The sequence below is a fragment of the Lepisma saccharinum genome, chromosome 7 (genome assembly GCF_977018435.1).
Source record: "Lepisma saccharinum chromosome 7, izLepSacc3.1, whole genome shotgun sequence".
In the NCBI taxonomy this organism is placed as follows: Eukaryota; Metazoa; Arthropoda; class Insecta; order Zygentoma; family Lepismatidae; genus Lepisma; species Lepisma saccharinum.
The window spans coordinates 15,008,577-15,032,532 of record NC_139235.1 but is presented as its reverse complement, the minus strand read 5'-3'; the positions used below and the strand labels follow the sequence as shown (position 1 = coordinate 15,032,532).

The 23,956-nt window shown below is 37.9% G+C and overlaps 1 protein-coding gene across 3 annotated transcripts in view; it reads right to left on the bottom strand.

Annotated features, from left to right (window-relative positions):
- Positions 1-313: 313 nt before the first annotated feature.
- Positions 314-23,956, bottom strand: part of LOC145990144 (pre-mRNA-splicing factor ISY1 homolog) — a 36,424-nt gene continuing 12,781 nt past the window's right edge. For all 3 annotated transcript variants that reach the window (XM_083125809.1, XM_083125808.1, XM_083125807.1), the window contains exons 5-8: positions 17,711-17,914; positions 7,711-7,860; positions 6,373-6,494; positions 314-735 (exon numbers count right to left, since the gene is read on the bottom strand). In XM_083125809.1, coding sequence (XP_082981935.1) covers positions 544-735; positions 6,373-6,494; positions 7,711-7,860; positions 17,711-17,914 — 668 coding nt within the window. In that variant the 3' untranslated portion in view covers positions 314-543. The remainder of the gene's footprint in view (positions 736-6,372; positions 6,495-7,710; positions 7,861-17,710; positions 17,915-23,956) is intronic.

Genomic DNA, 23,956 nt, shown 5'->3' with positions numbered 1-23,956 from the left:
AAAGTGTTGCGTAAAAGGATAAGTTGGAGAAGGACTAAAGGTGTCTGGAAGGTACCTGCATTTGTGTCATGTAGCATCAATTTTCTGTTACTTTTATCTAATCACGATGATCAGGATAGTGATGATCACATGAAATTGATGAAGGGACACTTAAAAAGAACACCCTGTTCACGAATATGGAAGGTATTATTGACAAACATACTATGTGGTGTCACCATCATTAGTACATTTTTACTGAAATTGTTATAAGTTACTATTACTATTTTATTAAGGCAACAGACAATTTTCTAAAAAAAAGGATAAGATGTAAGGATAAGGTGTAAAAAGTAACCACTTTATTACAAACGTCTATTAAGGAAATTGTACATTTCCACAAACACACAATGAAATATATACAGAACTTACTCTACACACACATGAAAAAGATTTTAAAATGTCATAGATCAGGTTACATAAATATATATATATATATATATATCTGAATATGATGATGAGTTCATGAATGAATAAGCATTCCCCAAGAATGTCTTTGCTGCCACTTCATCACTGTACACCTAACAAGTTCCGTGCCTCTTCTTCTTCCTGCATTAAAAGCTCGCTTGCATATCTCTCCAGTAATTCTTGTTTCTTTCGCTGCAGTAATGCTTCCTCCACTTCCTTCTGTGATGGAACGGGAACATGCGCAATGAACCTTGGCTGTAACGCATCATCAATGGCGATGTTTTCTTCATCAGACTGTTAATGGAAGAATGAATAAATGTTTCAAGCATTATTGTACACATGTTACTTAACCTTAACTTACTTCAGGCTCGGATCGACCTTTGTAATGTGATGTGTAGGGCTCGGAAGTTCAGGAAAAATCATTTTTTTCCCTAGTGTCCGAAGACGAGGCCCAATATAATATATGTTCATTTTGGGTCATTGTAGGCCAGAAAAAGGTGGGTTTTATTTGTCCTTTTTTGCCTTTTTCGGCGTTTTTTTGGCTTATTGGTCTTCTTTTAGCCTTTTTTAGGTCTTAACGGCTTCTTTTTGCAACTTCACCTTCTTTCGACTACATTTTTACTGCCCATTCTCAATTCGAATCTTCACCAGTTCATCACCTCTTAAACATCCTTTCTGTAGTAAAGAAATAAAAAAAAAAAAAGGAAATAAATATACTTGAACCGATCCCTGAAACGAGAGAAAAACATTTTTGGACGACCGAAGCAGGTACGGTACAGGATCCTTTAACCGTAACTTGTCTGGAAGGTCGCGCCGTAAGTGGCAACTTTATCTTGTTTTGAAGCTTTCAGCACGGTGTATACGACCAGACAGCACACGCCTGCAAAGATCTCAAGTTGCCGCGCAGAGGGAGGGGGTGGGGAGGTTAAAACTGAAGTTATTAATTAATTTGGATCACATTTATACGTCCTTTTTTCCGTTTTTAGGTCTTTTTTGGGGCAATTTACGGGTCTTCAACTTCCGAGCCCTAGTGATGTGGTTATGCAATCCTACTGAACTATTGATAATATCTCACTCACTCACACTCACTCACTAGCCTTCTTAAACCCGAAGGTTCATGGCTGCAGCAACACAGGCCTTCAATCTGTCCCTATCCTGAGCAAGTTCTATATACTCTTTTCCATCCCTACCGATTTCCTTTACGTCCATCTCGACGTTGTCCCTCCATCTTCGTCTTGGCCTTCCTACAGGTCTCTTACCATCAGGTTTCCCAACAAGAATCCTGCGAACTCTTCTTTCCTCTCCCATTCGTGCCACGTGGCCTGTCCACCTAAGTCTTCTTGATTTAATTATTCTAGTAATATCTGGACATGAATACAAATTATGTAGTTCCAAATTATGTAACCTTCTCCACTCACCTGTCTCCTCGTCCCTTTTAGGCCCAAAGATTTTCCTAAGGATCCTATTTTCAAATACTCTCAATTTATGTTCTCTCTTTCAATGTAAGGGACCACGTTTCACACCCATAGAATACTACAGGCAAAATTACTGTTTTGTATATTTTAACTTTTAGTTTCTTAGATATTAAACGAGAAGACAAAAGTTTATGAAGAGAGAAGTAACATGCATTTCCTGAATCAAGCCTACTTTTTATTTCCTCTTTAATATAATTTTCATTTGTTAATATTACTCCTAAGTATTTGAATTTGGAAACTGGTTCAAACGAGTTGTTATAATATCTAGAGAAAGAAAAAATCAAACCACACGAAGATTCACACGAATGCTCTAGAAAGAATTCTAAACATTTGTAATTTTTCAGATTTTGGAAAATCATAGCCATAGCAGATATTCAAAATGAGAGGAAAATTTGAAAACAAACTGGCCTGGTGTCGGCCAAACGTCCAGCCGAGCCTTAACCTTTACTTGCTTCTCCAAAGTGTAAACTTATCAGGCTTCCACTTTCCAAACTTAATAAAACATTAAAATACTGACCAAGGCAGAATTTATTGTATAAAAAATATATACACTATTCCTGACAGGAATGTTCTAAGATAAGGACTGGTGCCTTCATGTTGTTTTGTGTATTGACCCTGTCTGGGAGTATGATGATGTTTTGTAATTTTCATCATTCTAGTGTGAATATTCGTCTGAAGAAGACCCTGTTAGAGGGTGGAAACATTACCTTTTTAGTGTATATATTTTTTATACAATAAATTCTGTCTTGGTCAGTATTTTAATGTTTTATTAACATGGAAGCAAGACTTAACAGTGTTACCATTTTCCAAACTTGCCGCAATGTACAAAAAAATCATAGCCTGAGAACTTATTGTTCAAGATAGACAAAATATTCTTTTCTCCCTGGAAGGATGGGGCTTTTAGTAGAGGTGGAATTTATACGTTGTACCTCACAATAATTAAAACTTTAAAGGAAGAAGTATATATAAATTTTACAAAAAAAAAAAATGTATTTGGCACACCCTTCTGGCCAGCAGAATACACCAAAGTGAACAAGAAAACATAGTATGTAGCAGTGGTAAATTCCTACAGCCATGACCAGTTGGACTGAAAATAAGCTGATACTTCTCGGGGAAAAATAATAATGTTTAAGAGCAGCAGTGTTATTAGTTTACAGAAAAAAATTCTGGAATTTCACTTATAGTATTGGCCCTATGGATGCTCGATGAACCACATTTGCAGGGAAGCACAACAAAAGACCACTCTTTGAGGGCATGTAATGCCTGTCCCTCAATTTTTAAAAAGAAACGGAAATTATGGAGCATTTGCGAAAGTCGTAATTTTTGGGAAACTTTGAAAATTGAGCCTTTGCCCACTGGTCCCCTAATTGTCGAATATTGTGCACGTGTTCTTTTGTTTTCATTATTACATCTAAAAGTGAAATATATTAGCCATGGTTAAACAGTTAGAGCCCATTTTGTAATACTGTGAGCGAAAATAAAGACAATTTCAAACGATGTTTGTTAGTAATTGTAACAATGGATATATTGTTTTGTGGTTCAAATATGTCATAATTTCATATGTATACAAATGAACAAAATAGACAGGATCATGTGTAGTTTTCAAGAAATGACACAATAATTGCTGCCATGTGGTGCTGCGTTTAGGTGTCCAGAGTGGCTTACGTGTGGCAGAAAGACATATTTCTGCCTGTCCACTAAAAGTTAAATGTAATACTTCATATGTAAATATATATAGTGAAAAACATAATTCTGTATTCCTTGATTTTACATTATCCTGTCCAGTACACTTTATATGTTAGGTTAAAGCAAAATGCCCCTCGGTTTTAAATTTCCAGCACCAGATGCTAGTGCATGGAGAGGCCCATCTCAAATTTGCATGTATAATTATGCCTAGTTAAACAATTTTGTCCTGCACTGTGGCCGTGCAGTCTCAGGCAACAGACTTTGGGTTAGGGCTACAGGATGCATGCTGGTTCAAGTCTCCAGTGGGGAAGCATAACAACTTTTCTCCTGAGATTTCAGCCAGTGTAAGAAACCGGTGGCCATCCACCAACATTAGGAAATTGTAGAGCTACCAGTGAGTAGCATAGCGGCTAGGAAACCTACAATGACTGGGGGTTCGTGGTGCTGACCACACATCATCCTGTAACTGGTTGGATAACCATCCACCTCTGCTGAGGCATGTGGGAGTGAGGTAGGCCTGGATCTCAAAGGTTGATGCACCACAGGTTATTAATTAAACAATTTGTACTTAAGATTTCACAGATTCATTTCAGTTGCTTCTCACGGACCATTGAGTAAAACTATACGTTTTAATTTTGAAGACAGCAATGTTACTAAAGGTATTGATGATTTTGTAATTATGACATGTTTTATGATATTACAGACCACTAACTGAAATACGACACTAAGAGTTTAACTGCAGGGTAAGCACCTTAACTATCGTATTTCATTTAAATAAGTCCATGTTTGTTTTGGCAAAATGGATGTGTTGTATAATTGTTGTGGAAATGGGTAAGAATTGCAGTATAATTGTTGAGCAATGTGTTTCCAGGGAAACAAGAATTCAGAATTTGAGAAGGTTGACATTATTTTGAGCACATTTTAAGTAATAATCTTACTTTATGCACATTAATTGAGGAACTGCGTAATATTACCTTGTCAAGTAGAGTGATTCAGAATGTTAGTAGATACTTAAGAATGGGCAGAGTAAAACTGAGATAGTTTGCAGTTACTGGTATCATGTGATAAAGAGGCATATATAAAAAATAGAATTTGTGTCCATGTTTCTCGGGCCATAAGATGCACTTTTTATTTTCTATCTTTAAAAAAATACTGTCTAATATTTAACTGTGTCATATCTTGTAAAGGTCAGTCAATGCAGGCTGGAGCAAAAGCTGGCAATCAAGTTTACACCTCAAGGTCATGGTGAGGCTACAATGGTTTCTTTCTTAAGAAAGTGGTTGTTGTCACGAAGGTATGAGGGCAGAGCTTTCCCAAGAGGCTGGAGGTGGTAGGAAAGCAGAACTTCTTCCGGGGAAAGTTTTATATCTGAACACACTGCCTGGGTTACCTGGTTTGTGAATTATCAGCAGTAGGTAAAAAATAGGTTGTCCAGGACAAGCATTGATGTCATAGACACTCGGGTACTCTAGATGGCTTCTGGTGTGGATGAAATATTGGATTTTGCTGAGGTGCGCAATTGATGGTGGTTTTGTAGGTGGAGAAGTCTGCTAAGTGGTGAGTGGCTTCACCCTGAACCACACGGCAACTTTCTGAACCATGTCCATCTATCCCCATTCGTCCCTTCCCCTTCCCACCACACTGGCCCCCCAACACACACCTAGCACTCGCAAATTTTCAACAAGCCTGGAGAGAGAAGCATGATTTTCTCAGCCAACTGAATCTTAGCTCTGGTAATTTCTTACATGTTTGCAGAATTCAGTTTACTCAATGCCGTAACAGAAGGAGGGAAGGAGGCTGTCAACAGGCAGAAATGCATATGTAGTATATGCAGAGCAAGGCCGGTGCTGCAGGCAGTGGACAGCAACGTGTGTTGTTAATGCAAGACAGCTGATCACTATGAGGAAGTTTTTAAACAATTTTTCTTTCCATTTTTAACCATTTTACTTTTTCATGTGATTTTATTGGAGAACCCTGAAGAAAGATCCAGCGAGGGATTCAAAACCTTGTGTACTATCTGTACATTATCTTCGCTATGGGCCTTTGCAACCTTGCAGGTCCAATATGTAATTCCACTTCCACCAATCTTTAACTATTTGTGAAGATGTTGCCCACAACTGCGGAAATTTAAAAATTTCTGATGTCTGGTAATTAGGGATGAGCTGATATCACTTGATACACATACCAATAGTCTTATCGATTTCCACCAATACTGATACCGATGCTTCAAAATTGTAACAATTAAAAGTTGTTCAAAATATTGATTAATATTGGTGAGTGAGCATTCCACTCCAATTACAAGCATAAAAACTTGCCAGAGAGCTAATTCAAAATATTAAAGAAATGCATCAGAATATTAAAATATTTTTGATACCAATACTAATAGTATCGGCTAATACCAATACATCAGCATGGGGATTGCCTACCCCCTAGTTTTTAACAATAATGTACAAACTAGGGTTGGCCAAATCCGGATAAAATTGTATCTAGATATTGGATAATTTTCTATCCAGGTATTGGATATTCATTATCCAAATTACCTGGATTATCCACATATCCAATATAGATTATCCAAAGTTTCCAAATATTCAAATGTGTGCATTATCTGGAGAGTTTTATAGTTTACGGGCTATCCACATAGTATTTTATTCGTCGTGTTCGTATTTCACTCTACGGATTTTCTACAAATCCTTAATAAAATCTGTACTATCTGTATATCCAGATTATCCATTATCCAGATTCTGTTGCCATCCCTAGTACAAACTCTTACATCATCTCTCTCTGGAGCTATTGCGTAGATATCTTCCTCCTCTTCTTCTGGCTCTGCAGTCGCGTTTCCTTCCAGCATTGCTTCTTTCTTGGCCTTCCACTCTTCAACTGCTTCAGCAATGGCTGCAAATAAATTACATATGTAGTAATCGTCAAGAACCCACGTTAAAGAAAATGACTAACAAAAATCTGCAATTAGTGACAACAATATAGAGGATAATATTTAAGCATTCACTAGTTTTAAACTTAAAACAGGGCAGCTAACATAAAACCAAGATAATTCCTGAGATGAAATTTCTAAAATTTCAAAGCTACAAATGCATTGACACATAGACATTTTTTTCCAATTTTGATACTGTATTTTGGGTCTCCTCAATGGCATAGTGGTAAGTTTGTAGCCTTGTTGACCTGGGCTCGACACCTGGTGGAGGTACATAGCAGTTTGGATCCCACTTTAAACTGCAGGTCCAGTCCTTATTAGTCTTTCTGTGCATAAACTTGACTTAAAAAAATACACTCAAATTTCACTCAATAGTGCATTTGGTAACTTAAAAAAGTTTTATTTCAGTGACCGCCTGTGATTGAGGTACCTGCCACTGATGTCACATGACCACTTTTCACAAAATGGCTCCTACGCCAACGGAGAACGCCTTTTGAGTTGTGGATTGATTGATTGATTTGGTGTTTTAAGTCCACTTTATGTACAGTAAGGCTAATTGGGACTGGACCTACAGTTTAAAGTGGGATCCAAACCACTATGTGCCTCCACCGGGTATCGAACCCGGAACGACTTCATTAGAAGGCGACGATGCTACCACTGTGCCATCGAGGAGGCCCTTTTGTGTTGTAGAGTTTTGAAAGGCTGAGTTCGTTACCCCAGTGCGTCACAAATTCAAGACCAAATTTAAAAAAGATGGGATATTTCTGCAAAGGCAAAGCAGTGGGAGACCATCAACATTGGAGGAATGGGTGAAAGAGATCTGGGAAACATCCCTCTGAAGTCCAAGAAAATCAACATCTCTTGCCATACTGAGCTGAAGACTGCTAACTGAAGCCTTTGGTCCTGAATTTGCGACACACTGCAATAGCTCACTGGGACTTTGAAAACTCCATAACACAAAAGGCCCTCTCCGTCAGGGTAGCAGCCATTTTGGGAGAAGTGGTCACAGACTTTTTAAGTTACTCTTTTCACACATATGTAACATATTAGCACATCTTAATAACAACACAAGTTAGAATTTCTGTGTGAATAATCCTGTATTTTCCTATTTTCTAAGTCTCATCAAAAACATAAAACAAAGGATTTGTTTATTTGTAAATTAGGTTATCATTATCTTACCTTCTCTCTCCTCCTCTTGTTCTATAGGTACCAGTATTCCGTCATCATCATCCCTGTAGCCATAATAATCTGCATCAATGTCTTTCATGAGTTCTGCCCGCGTCTTGCGAGGAGGAGGTGGTGGTTCCTGTTCAAAGAGTTCTCGTACACCTGAAAACGTAAGTTAATATTTAGCTCAAAATTTCAGTACAAAAACTGGGCACGTTTCGAAATCAAAAGCAGTACATAAAATGGCATTTTGGTGTTAAAATGGTGAATATAACCCTAAATTTGACTTTAAAAACTACACTGGGTACATAACTTCTTATGTACTTATCAGAGTATTAAGTTTATTCTTGTGAGAAGGAGTCCATTATTGTATGACGTATCATATGGCCATGATTATGATAACACTGGGGAACATTGAAATTGCGGCACAGTGTTTGAGAGCTAATTTAGGGCGATTTCATGCTGCTGAATAATGATATAATAATATATTTCCTGAATTGGCTCTAATTTATGAAATAAATCCAACTAAACCAAAATGGCGGATACATAAGACATACATATAAATGAACTACCAACAACAATTTAATATTTCTTTTTGTGATTACAATCATTAACATGATTTTTTGGTTCACTGCATGTCATGGGCACTCCCAATTTGAGACCTTTTCATCCGCCTTGGCCCCAATAACGAAGTGATTCCAAACAAGTTTTGCAAACTAAATCTCGCACTATATCCGTGATATTTCTTCTCTGTGATGGTATATATATATTCTATATATTCCACATATATAGCAAAAAACAATTGGGTTATTGAAACACTTACTACGTGAGGAACTCATATTTCCAATGTATTCACATTAAACGCATTTCGCTTAGTTATACTACAAAATTCAACATTAAGAGATATATTACCTAGCAATGCTTCATAAGTTGCCTAGCAAAAATTTACAAATATATAAATAAGTTTCTTAATGGGAATTTCAGCCCATTATCAAATTTTGATATTACCGAGAAAAGTGTGGAGTAATTTTACCTCCTACATTTTCCATTGTGTTCATTTTTATAACTGGAGTCAATTCAACTGAACCAATCATACAATTGGCAATCACATCTGTTTTGTGTGCTGAAACTGTTATCAAACTTTAGGCCACAAAATAAAATCTTTTTTTTGTTCCCCAGTGTAATGTAAGTAGAAGGAATTTACCTTGATAATTTTACGTGGGTAAATTTAAACTCTGACTACTTGCTCGCAAAGTTTATCATCCATGTAGTTTGCAAAATTAACAATAGATGGGGTACAATTACCACATACTGCCCAAATAGAAATTTGAAGTAGCTTGATAAGATCTCGGTACATGTCTCGAGTAACATTTGTGTGTCGGGATTCTTCAAGTTGGTAAAAAGTGCATCAATGGAATGATGAATGTATTAATATAAGATGTTGTTGTCTTTGGACAAGCACATTTTTGTTGTGCACCATTAACAGTGCTTTGTTGTAGCAAACATGATTTTGCGCTTCCTGAAAATGGAGTAAATTTCTGATCGAAATTGAATTATATTCGTGGACGTTTCATAAGACAAAAAAGAGAAAGGTGGGAAAAGATGGACACGGAACAAGAGGTGTTAAATTGTTGATTGCGATTTGGTTGGATTTCAGGTTGACAAATGGTCAATTTGGCCTGATTTATTGCATTCCCTCTGACGGCGAAGATGCCTGGAAGTCCTAGGTGGTAAAAATCTATTGAGGTAGGTGCCGGATTTCAAGGAAAAGTGTCGCCCACTGGTTTTTGCCATCTCCATTGATTCCCACATACATAGGTAAGAGATCAGATGCTACTTATCTAGTTTCCCGGAACATAGTACCATCTCCCGTTGTGAATTGGCTTGCAGATTAAACTGCTGTTTGAGTTCATCGAGTGCATTGAATGATATATTTTTGTGACTGGAAACATATACGGTTCTGTTGGTGTAACAGTTGGGCTGAAAAGTTTGTAGGCTGACTCATAGATGGCGTTACTAGAATTAAATCCATGTGATTTTTACCTAGTACTAACCTTCAAAAGATACGTGTATAAATTTCACAGCTGCCGGATAATTAGTTCGTGAGATATAGCATTGTGAGTGAAGCAGCTTTTGTCATTGTGAAAAAATGGATAAAAAAGAATTTCGTGTGTTAATAAAGCATTGCTTTTTGGCGAAAAAAATACTGTTGAAGCCAAGGCTTGGCTTGATAAACATTATTCGGACTCTGCACCAGGAAAATCAACCATTGAGAAGTGGTTTGCTAAATTTAAACGAGGCGAAATGAGCATCGAAGACGATGCCGCAGTGGACGCCCCAAAGAGGCTGTTACCGACGAAAACATCAAAAAAGTCCACAAAATAATTTTAAATGATCGTAAAGTGAAGTTGATCGAGATAGCTGAGATTATTACATATGGTTGTTGGAGCGTTTAAAGGATGAAATCACGAAAAAACGGCCCCATTTGAAGAAGAAAAAAGTGCTGTTTCATCAAGACAATGCACCGTGTCACAAATCAATGAAAACGATGGCAAAATTATATGAATTAGACTACGAATTGCTTCCCCATCCACCATATTCTCCAGATCTGGCCCCCAGTGACTTTTTCCTGTTTGCAGACCTTAAAAGAATGCTCGCTGGAAAGAAATTTAGCACTGATGAAGAGGTAATCGCCGAAACTGAGGCCTATTTTGAGGCTAAAGAGAAATCGTACTATAAAAATGGCATCGAAAAATTGTATGACCGCTATAATCGTTGTATCGCCCTCAAAGGCAACTATATTGAATAATAAAATCGAATTTTGTCAAAAAAATATTTTTTACTATGTTAGCCTACGAACTTTTCAGCCCAACTGTTACGTGTATGCAGGATCAACGACAATGTTTAAGTGACGCCATCTTGCAAGCATTGCCTTATGCAACTGATTTATGCAAAAATATGTATCATAGAAACTGTTCGAATGTAAATAAGGCTAAGGAGATAAATACTCGTATATTTTGCATTGGCTGTGGAATGTAAAAAAACAGGGTAATAAGAAAGCATAACGTCACATGAACATTCTTCGTAATGTGATTCTCAGACTTGTTTCTTTACATTGGCACATAGAAAGTGCTTTTCCAACTGAAAGCTATTATGTGAATGTTCTGCGAAAACTGGTTGAACAGTTTGAAAGGCATTATTTTTTCTTAATTTTATGAAATTACCTACGTGGCCTCAGAAAGATAAACTTTTGTAAGATTTCTAAAGGAATATTTGTAACAATATATTATGAACAGAATTTTTTAGCGAAAGTTGTTGTAATCTGGCTAAAATGTGTGAGGCCTATCTGAGTAAATAACTAAATTATTGTCAGCATGTACACTGAAGTACATAAGTTTAATCAAGAATATTGAATGGAAACTCTGTGAATGATAGTCATGTAAATTTTTATTGCCTCTGACCTAAATTCTGTCAGAAGGTGTTGTAAGGTTGCCGGCTGGTAAATTACATACTGAAATAAGGATTTATAAGGTAATCACGTGATCGTACAATGGTATTTTTCCAATGTTACCTTGGTTTAAGAGGAATGCAATAAACGGTAAAAGACTAAGAATTTACCTGTACATTCCCGTTCATTAGTAACTTTCATTCCTCCAAATGTACCTCATATATTTATATATTAATCTTCATGTTCTTTTGCAGGAAGAGATTCAGTATTCTTATCGTGTATAATACTCACCACTCAAAAGCAGCATACTTGTAGATCATATTGCATAACCCATCAGGAGGGAAGGGGAAAGTGAAAGGCAAAGTAAATTGATATATTTCCTATTGAGGGTTAAGATCCTTGGGTTGATAACAAGTTATTCACAATGTGTGCTACGCAAGCATAGTAAGTGACCATGATAATGATGCTTGTCCTCTTGCATAACTCTTAAGGGGATAAGTACCAAAACTATAAGCACATTGATTTCTATTATGCCTGTGCGCTTGTCTATTTCAGTATCACCTGGTTGAACCTTCTCGTATTCGAAGTTTTATAGAGAGTTCATAATTGGGAAAAGAGACGCGGTAGTATATAAATACGGAGACTTTGACTTGACTTGATACTTTGTAGATTTTTTCCTGAAAAGTAAAGGAAAAAAAAAAGGGAGAAATTTTCGTTGATTTCGAATTTGTCTCCAGTTGCTAAAGTTATCTGTGTTCATGTTAATAGTGAATTGAGACACATTTGAAAAGTATTCTGATTTGTAATTGAGTACAGGGTGATCTAAAAGGAAACTAACAAATTTCAAATTAGCTTTTAACACATTTATTCTTTCTTTGTATTGTCATTTTTTTGATGGGGTTTATTTTCTTCTGTTAGCAAGATTAGGGTTTCACGAGTGTTCAAATTAGTATCCTGTGATACTGTACGGTGATTAAGTGAAAATTGGTCGGAGTTTGAATAAGTTTTGAGCTTTGGAAGTTTGTTGATATGAGGGACATGGATGGGATTTTCATATAACCTGATGGGGTGGGCTCCCACACCAGTGGCGGACTGTTTTAACTGCTTCTCAAATATTTCAAGCAAAATTAATCAATTTTCCGTGATTTGCATTTGCGTAACTCGCACAGTAATTCAGCATCGGTAAATAAACTCCAAATTTCATGTTTAAAAATTTATTTCGCACTTTCAAGTTAATTTCATAACAAAACAGAGTATGGAAACACACCTTTCAAAAACATGAAAAATGAACATTGCGGTGTGTTACAGAGGTTGTTTCCGATCTATGATGATGAAATTGCATATGTGCAGCACCACCAAGCAGGAAGAGAACGAAGTTGCCAGTCGTGTGGGCGGGCACCTTCGACGTTCACTGTGCGTGACAGGTGTGGTCAGTGCATATCGGAAAGAATGCCACCGAAAATCAGTGCATATTGGGAGGGTTACATAACTGCACTTTCCGACATAAACTACAGTTATAGTGCCATTATACAACTGTGCAAGGAGCGTGGATTCACTGTGTTCAAAAATGGCACATCACGGGTGTTGAAAGGTGAGGCATGGGATGATTCCTGTGGGGCAGAAACAGACCAAACCCCCGCCTACCACTAGCCGCACACCAGCTACAATTCGGGAAGTCAGGGCACTGGTCACCAGGGAGAATCCAGCCACACAGAGAAGTATCGCAAACCGGCTACAAATATCACTGAAGACAGTGTGCACACCATCATTCACCGTGATTTGTGTTTGGAAAAGCGACGCAAGGGGCATGTTCATAAGCTCTTGCAAAAACACACCAACTGTCGAAAGCTTTATGAGTGGCACCTGTCAGGTGAAAAGTGGAAGTTCGTTGTTACATTGGACAAGACATATGTTTATCTTGACGACTGTCACAAGCCACATACAATTTTTCATCAATCGACAGGTGCGAGGGACTTTCAAAGATGTTTCATTGAATGTAAGGAAAGTTTTGGCACAGGTTTCATGATTATTGCTGGATACTCGTGCAATGGCAAGCTGGCCATACATCGTGTTGCCAAAAATACTAAGGTTAATTCCGATTATTATCAGGCTAACATCCTGACACTCTTTTATCGCCATGACATTCCCCACCTCTACGGGAGGGACCAGAATCGTGTGTGGGTGCATCAAGACAAGGCGTCAAGTCACACATCTCGCTCAAACCGCCTCTTCCTCCAACAAATGGCAGAAGAAACTGGATTTCGTGCCATTCCTTTCGCAGACATTCCAGTGAAGCCACCTGATGCCTCACCGATAGGACTTTTGCACCTTCAGCCTACAGAAACGAGCCTTGTCTCACAGGAGACCCCACACCATTGAAGGCCTATGGATAGCCTATCAGGAGGAGAGTTGAGGCTGGACATGACTACACTTCGTGCCAGTCTTCTACAGTGTAAACTTCGCTGTCGATCAATTGCCAAGATTCAGGGACACCAAATAGAGCACTCTCGATGGTGGCGACATGGTTTGTCTTAAGGTAGGTGCAGTTTGAAATCATCACCACAGATTGGAAACAACCTCTGTATTTCGCATTTCATGTTTCCCAAAAAACAAAATATGCATACCTCTATCAATTTTACATAAATATGTGCAATTTTTAAATTCACATTTGTACAGCTTAACATGAAAGTAACCTAATATGTAATTTAGTAATTTCATAGCAATGCTGAGAGTGAATATTGCTATTGGAGAGTACAGGTTGGAAGGGCCTCACTGATGGTGCAGTGGTATTGTTGTTGCCTTGTAATCAAGGAGTCCCTGGTTCGATACCCGATGGAGGCACCTAGTGGTTCGGATCTCACTTTAAACTGTAGGTCCAGTCCCGATTAGCCTTACTGTGCATAAAGTGGACTTAAAACACCAACTCAACTCAAAGAGTAGAGGTTGGAATTTAATCACAAATACTTTTCTGGCATCAAGGAATGTTGTACTCTGTAAAATGCATATTTTTTTTTATTATAACAACATTGTGGAGAGAAAAGGATAAAATGTGATTAAATGATTTGAAATAATGAATATTAGCCTGACTGGAAAACTTGAATACTCAATTCATAAATTTTATGAACTACTATATCTAGGTTATTCAAGTCATGTAAGTTTGTTTGTTGTGTGTGTGTTTATCTTCGCTTGAGAAAGTTCTGCACAACCAGAACAAAAAGTTGCAAAAAAAAATATTAAAAACCATTTGAAATAGCTGTATACAGCGGAACCCCAATTTTACGTTCCCGGATTTTACATTTTCCCACATTATACATTCAATCTTGATGGTCCCAACATAGCAAGATGTTATAAAATTTTCGATTTTACATTTTCCTTTATTTCAAATTTCTTCAGCTCGGTCTCCTGAAAAATGTAATGGGTATGTGCAGTGGCACAGGAACGTTTTTTTCATTTGGGGGGGGGAGGGTACAAAATTCGTAAGAGGTCTATCTTTGGAACACTTGTGAAACATTTGACAAAGCATTTATTTGTAATTTACGCGTAATTAGCTGTACCTAATGATACTCATCAAGCACTGAAAGTACTATCATTACAAATACAAAACCGAAATCCTTCAGATCTTCAGATCTCTCACTCGAAAGTTTTTCTTTTCTTTTCAATCTTTGGTGGACAATATGAAGAGCCGGCCAAGGATTCTTTTCATATGTAGTGGTATTAAATGCAGATACATGCGTGTTGTTTATGATGACATGTCAATTTCTCGTTTATGTGAAAAAGTGAACTTGAAAAGCACTGTGTATGTGGGACCCCTTAATTACTATGTGAGATATCTCATCCTGACCAACAAAATGTTTAGTACAGTAGAGCGTCGATTATCCGAACGTCGGTCAACCGAACGACCGCTTAACCGAACTGTGTACTCGCTCACTTTCAGATATCTGTAATGAAAAAAGTACGTGACTTAGCTGCTCGTAAGCGTGTAGGCTTGCTTAGACAGACCAAAATAAAGGATTTTTTTAAACGTTAATTTTGTGTACTGTGTGTATTGTTCATGCAAAATGCGTATGTAATATGTACATATTTTTGTTTAATAAACTGTACCACATACTATATATTCCTACTAAAGTTGCCTTTGTACATTACTTTGTAATACATACTTAAAGAGATGCCTGTTTTTATGAATAAATTTACTGTACAGTACTTCTTTTTGGCAAATAAACATGTACAGTTCGATTATCCGAACAAACCAGTTTTCCGAACACCCATGTCCCCCAATTACTTCGGATAATCGACGCTCTACTGTATATGCATCTTGTACATTGTGTCAGCACTCAAAGATTCATAACATACAATATGTCATGAAAACAAAAAAAAAAACTTTCCTTAATAACCTTTTTCTGCTTTACATCTTGTTTCGATGTTGCGAAGCATCAAAATACGGATTTTTTTTTTATCCTGAATATATGAAAGCGGGTATCACACGCTCGCAATTATCACTAATGGATTAAGTTTGCAAATACAGTGAACAAAATATTTGAAAAAATCAATAAGATCTACGCTTGGTATGTCTGGATAAGACACACAGTCATTTAAATTTATTTCAAGCAATTTCTTCAAATATGATACCAAAGTGTCGAACGAGGTCGTCTTGGACATCAAGTATCGTCATGCTTTCAGTCTCGTCTCGAAATTTGAGAGGAAACAAGGAACTTTTTCTTGTCTCAGTACCATCTCTATTTCCAAAAAATCCAATATATATATGTATATAGCCCCAATCCCACCACTGACTGACTCACTGACATAAATGTTCTCCATGAAGGAAGCCCTGGAGGCGAAAAATGCCCGACTACGACCCCCCATGAAATCGTCCCAAAAGGCCGAGAAAATTAAGAAATCGCTCAATCAGCCCTTCCTTAAGGGTGAAAATGCCCTTTTCTCACGTCCTTAGCAACCGTTTCCATGGGCATTTTTTGCAGCACACATTGTTTCCTTCAATTCTTAATTGTCGAGATACATTATATTTCTCACAGATCAATAGCACACAGATGAATGAACTCATGGTTTTGAAAAGGTGCCTGAAACAAGGGTGACATCTACATGATAAGGAGTTTCAGCCCAGATACAATTACATATATATTGTTATACTAAATGCGTAAATATCTACATCGTGCTTGTTTTAACTAAATGTTTAGGGGGTATAATGACATGCAATTCCTTAAAGCTTGCCGTGCTTGTTGTTCACCATGGAAACGGACGTTGCTAGGGAACTTAAAGAAAATTTATTTTCACCCCGAATGCTACTGTAAGGGAATTATGCTAGAGTTTTCGATTGATTGATAGATTGATTTGGTGTTTTAAGTCCACTTTGTGCACAGCATTAGAGTTTTCGAATTTTAAAATGTGAGCATCGGAATTCATTGCAGAGGAGAGATAGAAATTTGCGAAGAATGAAGGAAAACATTTCTTTATTTCAATTATGTTTAAAAATGTAAAACTGACTACAGAAGTAAAATGTTACTTTTCCAATTTAGTGTCGCTATTGAATTCGTTTACATAAAACATCTAACTAACTATCTTGAAACTGTTATTACTTACTAAGCTTATTATTAAGAAAAAACAATAATATTTAGATTATTTGTACATATTACAGTGCATACACACATGAATTTACGTTCAAAACTTTCCAAATAAGCGAACCACGTTGGCGAGCGCACGAGACGTGGCCGAAGGCCACGTCGAAATTGCGCGAATCTTTTAATATATAGGTTAAAGTATAGTTTTCCGAACACCTTCTTACAAAGTTATGAAAATTATGGGTGAGGCACAGGAGTACATTGTACTCCCCAAGTTGGTCTGTCGTGTCTCGTCTTTTTTCTGGAAGTATTTAATTTCGAAAAATTCCATTTGAAAAAGTCATATACTCTTCTGATGAAGATTCGTATCTTTTCTTCGAATCGACACGACCACTTCTTTAGAAAAGTGTACCTCCCTTACACAAAGATCATTCATCTCCAGCGTCATTTTCTGAAAGCAAACTTTATCTCATTCCATTGCTCCACACTCATTTTAAACAATTTCCACCGCCTTAAAGAGGTTTCCAAGAACACAAGTCAATGAACTAACTAGTAGCAAGCACAATGTAGAATAAATTTACAATGGTTTAAATTTCTGTGGTAAGAAAGATAATGCTTTAAGTTATAAACAATATAAATATTTCAATTGAGCGAATTGAAAATAGTAACAGTAGAACCTTGAGTCTGCCAAACTATCTAAAAGGGGTACAGGGGGGACAATTGGATTTAAGGATTTAGGGGGTACAGTAACTCCTTCAAAAATTTGGGGGGTGTAAGGTACACCTGTAACCCCCCCCCCATTTCCTGTGCCACTGGGTATGTGTACTGTATTTTGCATCTATTATGAACTACTGTGAACCATTACAGTTTTCAAATATCAGTAGCAATGTATGTGGGAAATGGTACGAGTTTCTGTACTGATATCAGTATTGGCTTAGCCCATTGAACTTACAAAGATTTTTTTTTTTTTTTTTTTTTAATCACATGTTACCTGGCAAATCTTTGGCAGCTCCAAAATACTTGTATCCTCTGTTGCCTGGAACCTCCTTGCCTTCATGATCCAACATTCGAGGCCCAACTTTTGCATAGTCTGGTCCTCCAAGTTCCCTTATCTGGACTTCCCAATGGCCTTTCTCCCTCAGCAACTTGTTGATCTCATCGTTCAAGTCACGGATTCGAAACTCACCAAGGCCAGCTGAAAATTAATTAATAATTAGGGACCTAAACTTATCATATTCATGGTAACAACAAAGAACACTACTGTTATCAGAAAGTGATTACCGTATTGATGCGTGTATAATGCGCACCCTGGTTTTTGATGAGGAAAAGCGACAAAAAATTATATCACATATGTGGGCGAATCAAAAAGTAAGTTACACCTGAGCCGTGTTCCTGTACTAAAAGAGAGAAAATAATCATGCTTGGTGGCAGCACTGTCCGGAACGTATTCTCCCCATACCCGAAGCAGCTGCTTTAATATGAGAGTAGTCACCGTGTCAGTATGGCATGTTGTACTGAGGTGGCATCCAAAATTGAGTTGCGCTCAGTCGTCCCATTTTTGTGGACACGAAGGCATAATCAGATTGAAATCCATCGCCAAATTGTCAAGGTGTATGGTGAGAATGCAATGCCACACCCCATGATCAGGAAATGGTGCCGGATGTTCGAAGAGGAATGAACGAAGGTGAACGACGAACAGTGTGTTGGGCAGCCTGCAACTGTGAACACTATCGACAAAACTGAGTGTGTGAATGTAATCGTCCTTGCCAAATGCAACATGAAAATTAAGAGAGATTGCAAGTGAACTGAACATATCTTATGCTAGTGTCTCTATGCTGATTCATGACCAGTTGGGTGTATAGTAAAGTGCGCTCTCACTGGGTGCCGTGATTGTTAACCGATAGCACAAACATCAACTCAATTGAAAATGGACGGAATTTTTACACACAAGAAATAAAAAAATGGTCACATGATTCAAAATGTGCTTGGAATACCTTGGTGTTGAAACAAGTTAAATGTTCATACATTTTTGTCCAATAATTATTTTCTTACTAATGTGTTTTGTTTGTTTTATACAGGGGGATGTAACTTACTTTTTGATTTGCCCTAGTATAATGCACAGTACAATTCAGGTTTAAGAAATGGCTTTCTTAGTTGTAGGTCGCAAAGCTGTTGCTATGCCGGTCAAGAGCGAATGACATTATACCTATTCAGTGACCAAGATCAAAATTACATTAGGAACTTGCAGAGGTCAGGAAGTTATTTTCTATTATTTTTTGCCCGACAAATACCACTGATACGCACCTCGTGTGACAGTACATGCTCGAATTCTGCCAGAATGGCGCCGCAGAAGTGAAAAATCATTGGAAACGCCTCTGAAAATTTTATACATTTTTTAAAAAATTAACATTGCTCAAGGACCTCAACCTAATAATTTGTATTTGCGCCTGTTGGTATATACAGAGCATTCCTTTACATTAGCTACGAGACTCAGCGGCAAGCGGCCCAGCATCAGCGCTTGTCTTTCCCGGTAAACGGGTCCGCGACAGTCGGTAGAGTCGGCTATTAAAATTACAGTTTTCATATTGTGAACTAACCTTGACTACAGAAGGTGTTGAAAATGATGTCCCTCTGCTGCAACACATTCCTGGCATCTCCGAAGGAAATTGGCATTTACATGTGCAAGTTCGTCTACTGTAATTCTCCCAATTTCTCGTACAATACTTGCTTTTAACTTACGGATGGTGTGCAGATTGTTTTTGTATACTTTATTTTTTCAGATTTCCCCATTTTTCTTTCCACAGGAAATTTGGTTGCAAAACGTCGTCACACTTCTACACAATTCCTCTTTCCGAAGTAACACTCGACAAGATAAATCCTTTGTTGTAATGTAAACTTTTGTGGTGCCATATTAAGCCACAATCTTCAACACACAGACACGACACAACACAACACAACTTCCGAGGGAGGATTATACTGGTGTCAGAATGCAACGTCAACAGAAAGGGAAAGAGAGTGAAGACAGGGAGAGTGAAAAGAAACAGAACTGTAGCATGCGACTGTCGCGGACCCGTTCACCGGGAAAGGCAATCGCTGATGCCGAGCCACTTGCCGCCGAGTCTCGTAGCGAATGTCAGGGAATGCTCTGTACATGTTATACACAGAGTGACATAGTGAAAACACATCTGGTTTTATGTTGGCTGTCTAAATTATTCCATGCATAACACGCACCACATTGGGGGGGGGGGGGGGGGGAATGTTGGGGGAAAAAAACATGCATTATACATGAGTGAATACGCTATATGAGAGAAAAAGTGAAATACTATACACATCTTTTATACACAGTAAGCTTGATCGCTAGCTGTATGCATTAAGTGGTTGACTTCCAATCTCATCACCGAAAATTCCTTGTTCGAGTCCCAACCTGGGCATGAGAGTGCTTTATGTGTCCTATCATTGATTTCATCTGATTATCACTCATTTTCATCGTTGCTGTTATACGACACACGTTTTTAGAAGCGATATCGGGTGAAGCTACTGAGAGCGTGTCCTTGGCAACCAGCCAATGGCAGGAGTGCAACGTTCTACAGTTAGGAAACTGCGGCGTGCAAGTTGAACACCGTGTTCTGTATTTTTTCTTGCGTGCAAGAAGTTTGCATAAAACTCGCCACTTTAAGGTTCATCATAAGATAGGGCACGACATTTTGAACCTGACCATCCAAGTCCCATTAATTTACATCGCCTACAACCGGAGGTATCGCTTTTCGAAGAAACACAGGAAATAACATGTCTCTACACACACACAATGACACCTTCGCTTTCCTTCCGTGTTCTGTCTGTTTTTTTTTTTTTTGTTGTTTTTTTTCTTCCCTTGCCACAGTGCTGAGCTTGGTAAAGCTATGGGTATCAAATTTGGCTGAATATACACAATGACCCTTCATTGTTGTGGGCGTTCACGAACATTGCAAGTCAGTTTGAGTTCAGCGTTTTCGTAACAAGGGCGGTGTAACATAATTTTACTCGTACGCCACGAAGAACAGTTGTGAGAGGATTCAATACAGCCCTTATTGATGAATTAATTCGATTTATTTTACTTTGCTTTTCTGCCACTTTTGGCTAATCACGAAAATGAGGATGGGTGATGATATGATGAAATTGATGAAGGGACACTTATAAACACCTATGCCCAGGCCAGGATTCGAACCCAAGAACCCTGGCATCGTAATATGCTCTGCAATACAGCCCTTATGTTCAAGCAATGTGTAATAGTGTGTGTTCCGTGAGCGTTATTAAATAATGTCACACCAGCCCGCATGGTGCAGTGGTTAGCATATCGTGCTACGACGCCAGGGGTCCCGGGTTTGAATCCCGGTCTGGACATGGATGTCTATGCATGTCCAATCATCAATTTCATTAGATCATCACTTATTCCCATCTTTGCAATTAGGCAAAAAGTGACAGAAAAACAAAGTAAATCAAATCAAATTAATAATGGCGCTCTTGAAACGTAGTACCAGTAGTACAAGCACCGAGGTTAAAATATTACCTTCACAGAAATCTTACTTTTAAAGTGTTTTCTTACTTCAAGGAATTGGCGTCAGAAGAAGTGTGTGCTGAAACAGTGTTTTCTCAGTGTCGAGAACTTACCACTAAAGTGTGTGGTGTATTTGTTTTTACTGTGTTGCATATTATAAAACAGGGTAAAGTATCTACCACAGAAATCGGTGACACCCTATTCAAATCTTCTGGGAAACATGCCAGAAAACAGAAACGAGAGCGATGATGATGACCTTGCAGTTCCTCTACAATAAATACCTTCAAACTTCTTTCAGGTACGAGTTTCTTTTATAATGAAGAACTTTAAAAAGATCTAAGATCAATTACGTACGTGTGTGAGTATGATTTGTCAATTAAAACAACATTTCAGAGGTCAAGACTGCCTCCTTCTTCAGGTTAATGCGTATTCTTAGGCACCAAACATGGTGTCACGTTAAGAAAGTGTTAGTTGAGGATACAGGTTAAAGGTTATGGTAAAAAAAAACACTTACTGAAGAACCTGCATTGTAGCTATAAAAACCGTCATTCGGTCCACACACAAATCTAAAACTGCGCATATCACAATCTAAAACTTCGTAAAAGAAATGTCCGAAGCAGCTGATAGGAGACACCCAGCCAGTGCACGTGGATTGTAGACATGCATTGACTTGGACAATGACAAAGAAAGACAAAAGAAAGATGCAGGCATTGGAGATGAAATTTTTAAGGAGCATATTGGGGACGACTATAAGGGATAGAATAAGGAATGAGGAGATCCGACAGACAGTGGGTGTGGTGAAACTTCAGGACAGGATAGATCAGGCACAGGTGAGATGGTTCGGACACATGAAGAGGATGGATGCAGAAAAACTACCAGTAAGAGCTTACGATACACAAGGAGTGGGAATAAGGCCAAGGGGGAGACCAAGATGTCGGTGAAAAGAGGAGATAATGTAGAGTGTTAGGAGAAGAGGACAATTTGGAACACCGTGGAAAGAGGAGAGTGGTGGAAGACCAGGAAAAATGGAGAGGCTTGACTTCTATGCCGACCCAGCCAGAGGCAGGAAACGGGAAAGAATGATAATAGGGATGGACAGATATGAAATTTTGCTCAGTAACAATAAAGTAACACTACTAAATTTACCAATGCTGATATTCTACCAATCCAACATAAAATTCCAAATGTTTCACAGATCTTCTTAATAAATGTGTTACTCGATAAACCAATTGTTTGCAGTGTAAAAGAAGGTTCATTTTTACCCTTTTACTTTTAAAAAAAGTACACAATAGAAATTATATGCCTATGTTCATAAAAATTTTAACAAAATGCACAATATTGCACTACATTTTAAGATATTTGTAGATATATAGAATCAGTAAAATTATTCCTAATTATACTGATACACCGGCTGATACCGACGCAACCAATACAGCATCTGATACCGATAGTATACCGATTAATCTATCCCATCCCTACAATGTAAACTAGTTTCCACTCATGCATTTTGAGAACTTTATTTTAGTTTACCATCACCAATTACTAGTGACATACATTTCATTTCTGATGGAAACACGCACACATATTTAGCTTAAATTGCGAGAAAAAAGTGTTCAAGTGTACACTTGTAGAAATCAATAAAAGAGTAGAGTTGAGCTGGCATAGATCGACCGCAAGGAAAAAAACCTTGGGACGAAAAGTCCCCGCGCAGCTTTCCTTTCTTCCCTCCACCTCGGGCCATAAGGAAGCATGGTCACACTCTACCCCTCCCCAACTTGCAGGGTTATGGTGCACAGAAGTCGCATGTCTGCGCAGGTTGTTTTGCTCGTGGTTCCACTATAGCATCTATGATCAGCCAATACTTGCAATATCAACATCAGAAAATATTGGTTGGAATTTAATTACTAGACTGGATTTTTAAAGGGAAGTCTCTTTTTTTATTTTTCAACACGGATCATGGAATAAATAACGACAGTGTTGATAATTATGTTCCACCAACAAGATTACATGATTTTGACTTCCCTTTTTCAGCCCACATTCCCATTTTTAAAACATTTTCCTTTCTGGTCCCTGTACTGACTACTTTTTCAACCTACATTCCATCCCTTCCCCCTTTTAAACAACACCTTCCTTGGTATCTTTATTGACAAGATATCAAATATTTAGTACAACTATTTTTTCCCTGAACAAAACATTCAACAATTTTCTACTTGGTGCAGTTTTGAGGAAAGAAGCAACAAGCACCTTCTATCTTACCTTCCCTCCATGAGTGTTGGGAGTACATTGCAGCAATTGTTGAAACAATGTAATCTGGGCTTACACAGCAACAAACACATTGTAAAAGGCACACCCGATGGGTTGAAAGTGTACTTATCTGCTAGATTTAGACTTTGATTGTGAAGTTTTTTGGGATAGTTGTAACTTAACTGTGTGACAGTGAAGACAGTATTGAGTGTCAGTGAAATGGCGAAGCCAGGTACAAGTGGCAGCAAGCTATGGAATGTGGTAAGCTGCTGCAAGGAAGATTTCATCGAAACGGATGGTAAGATTATTCGCTGTACTTTACCTTCAAAAAAAGGAAATGAAAAAAGGACCATAGCTTATTTTTGCACTCCACTAAAACTATTATTTTAAATGAAAGCATAATATATAGCATTCCTTTTTATATATGAATGGTATATATTGTGCTTTAATTTAAAATAG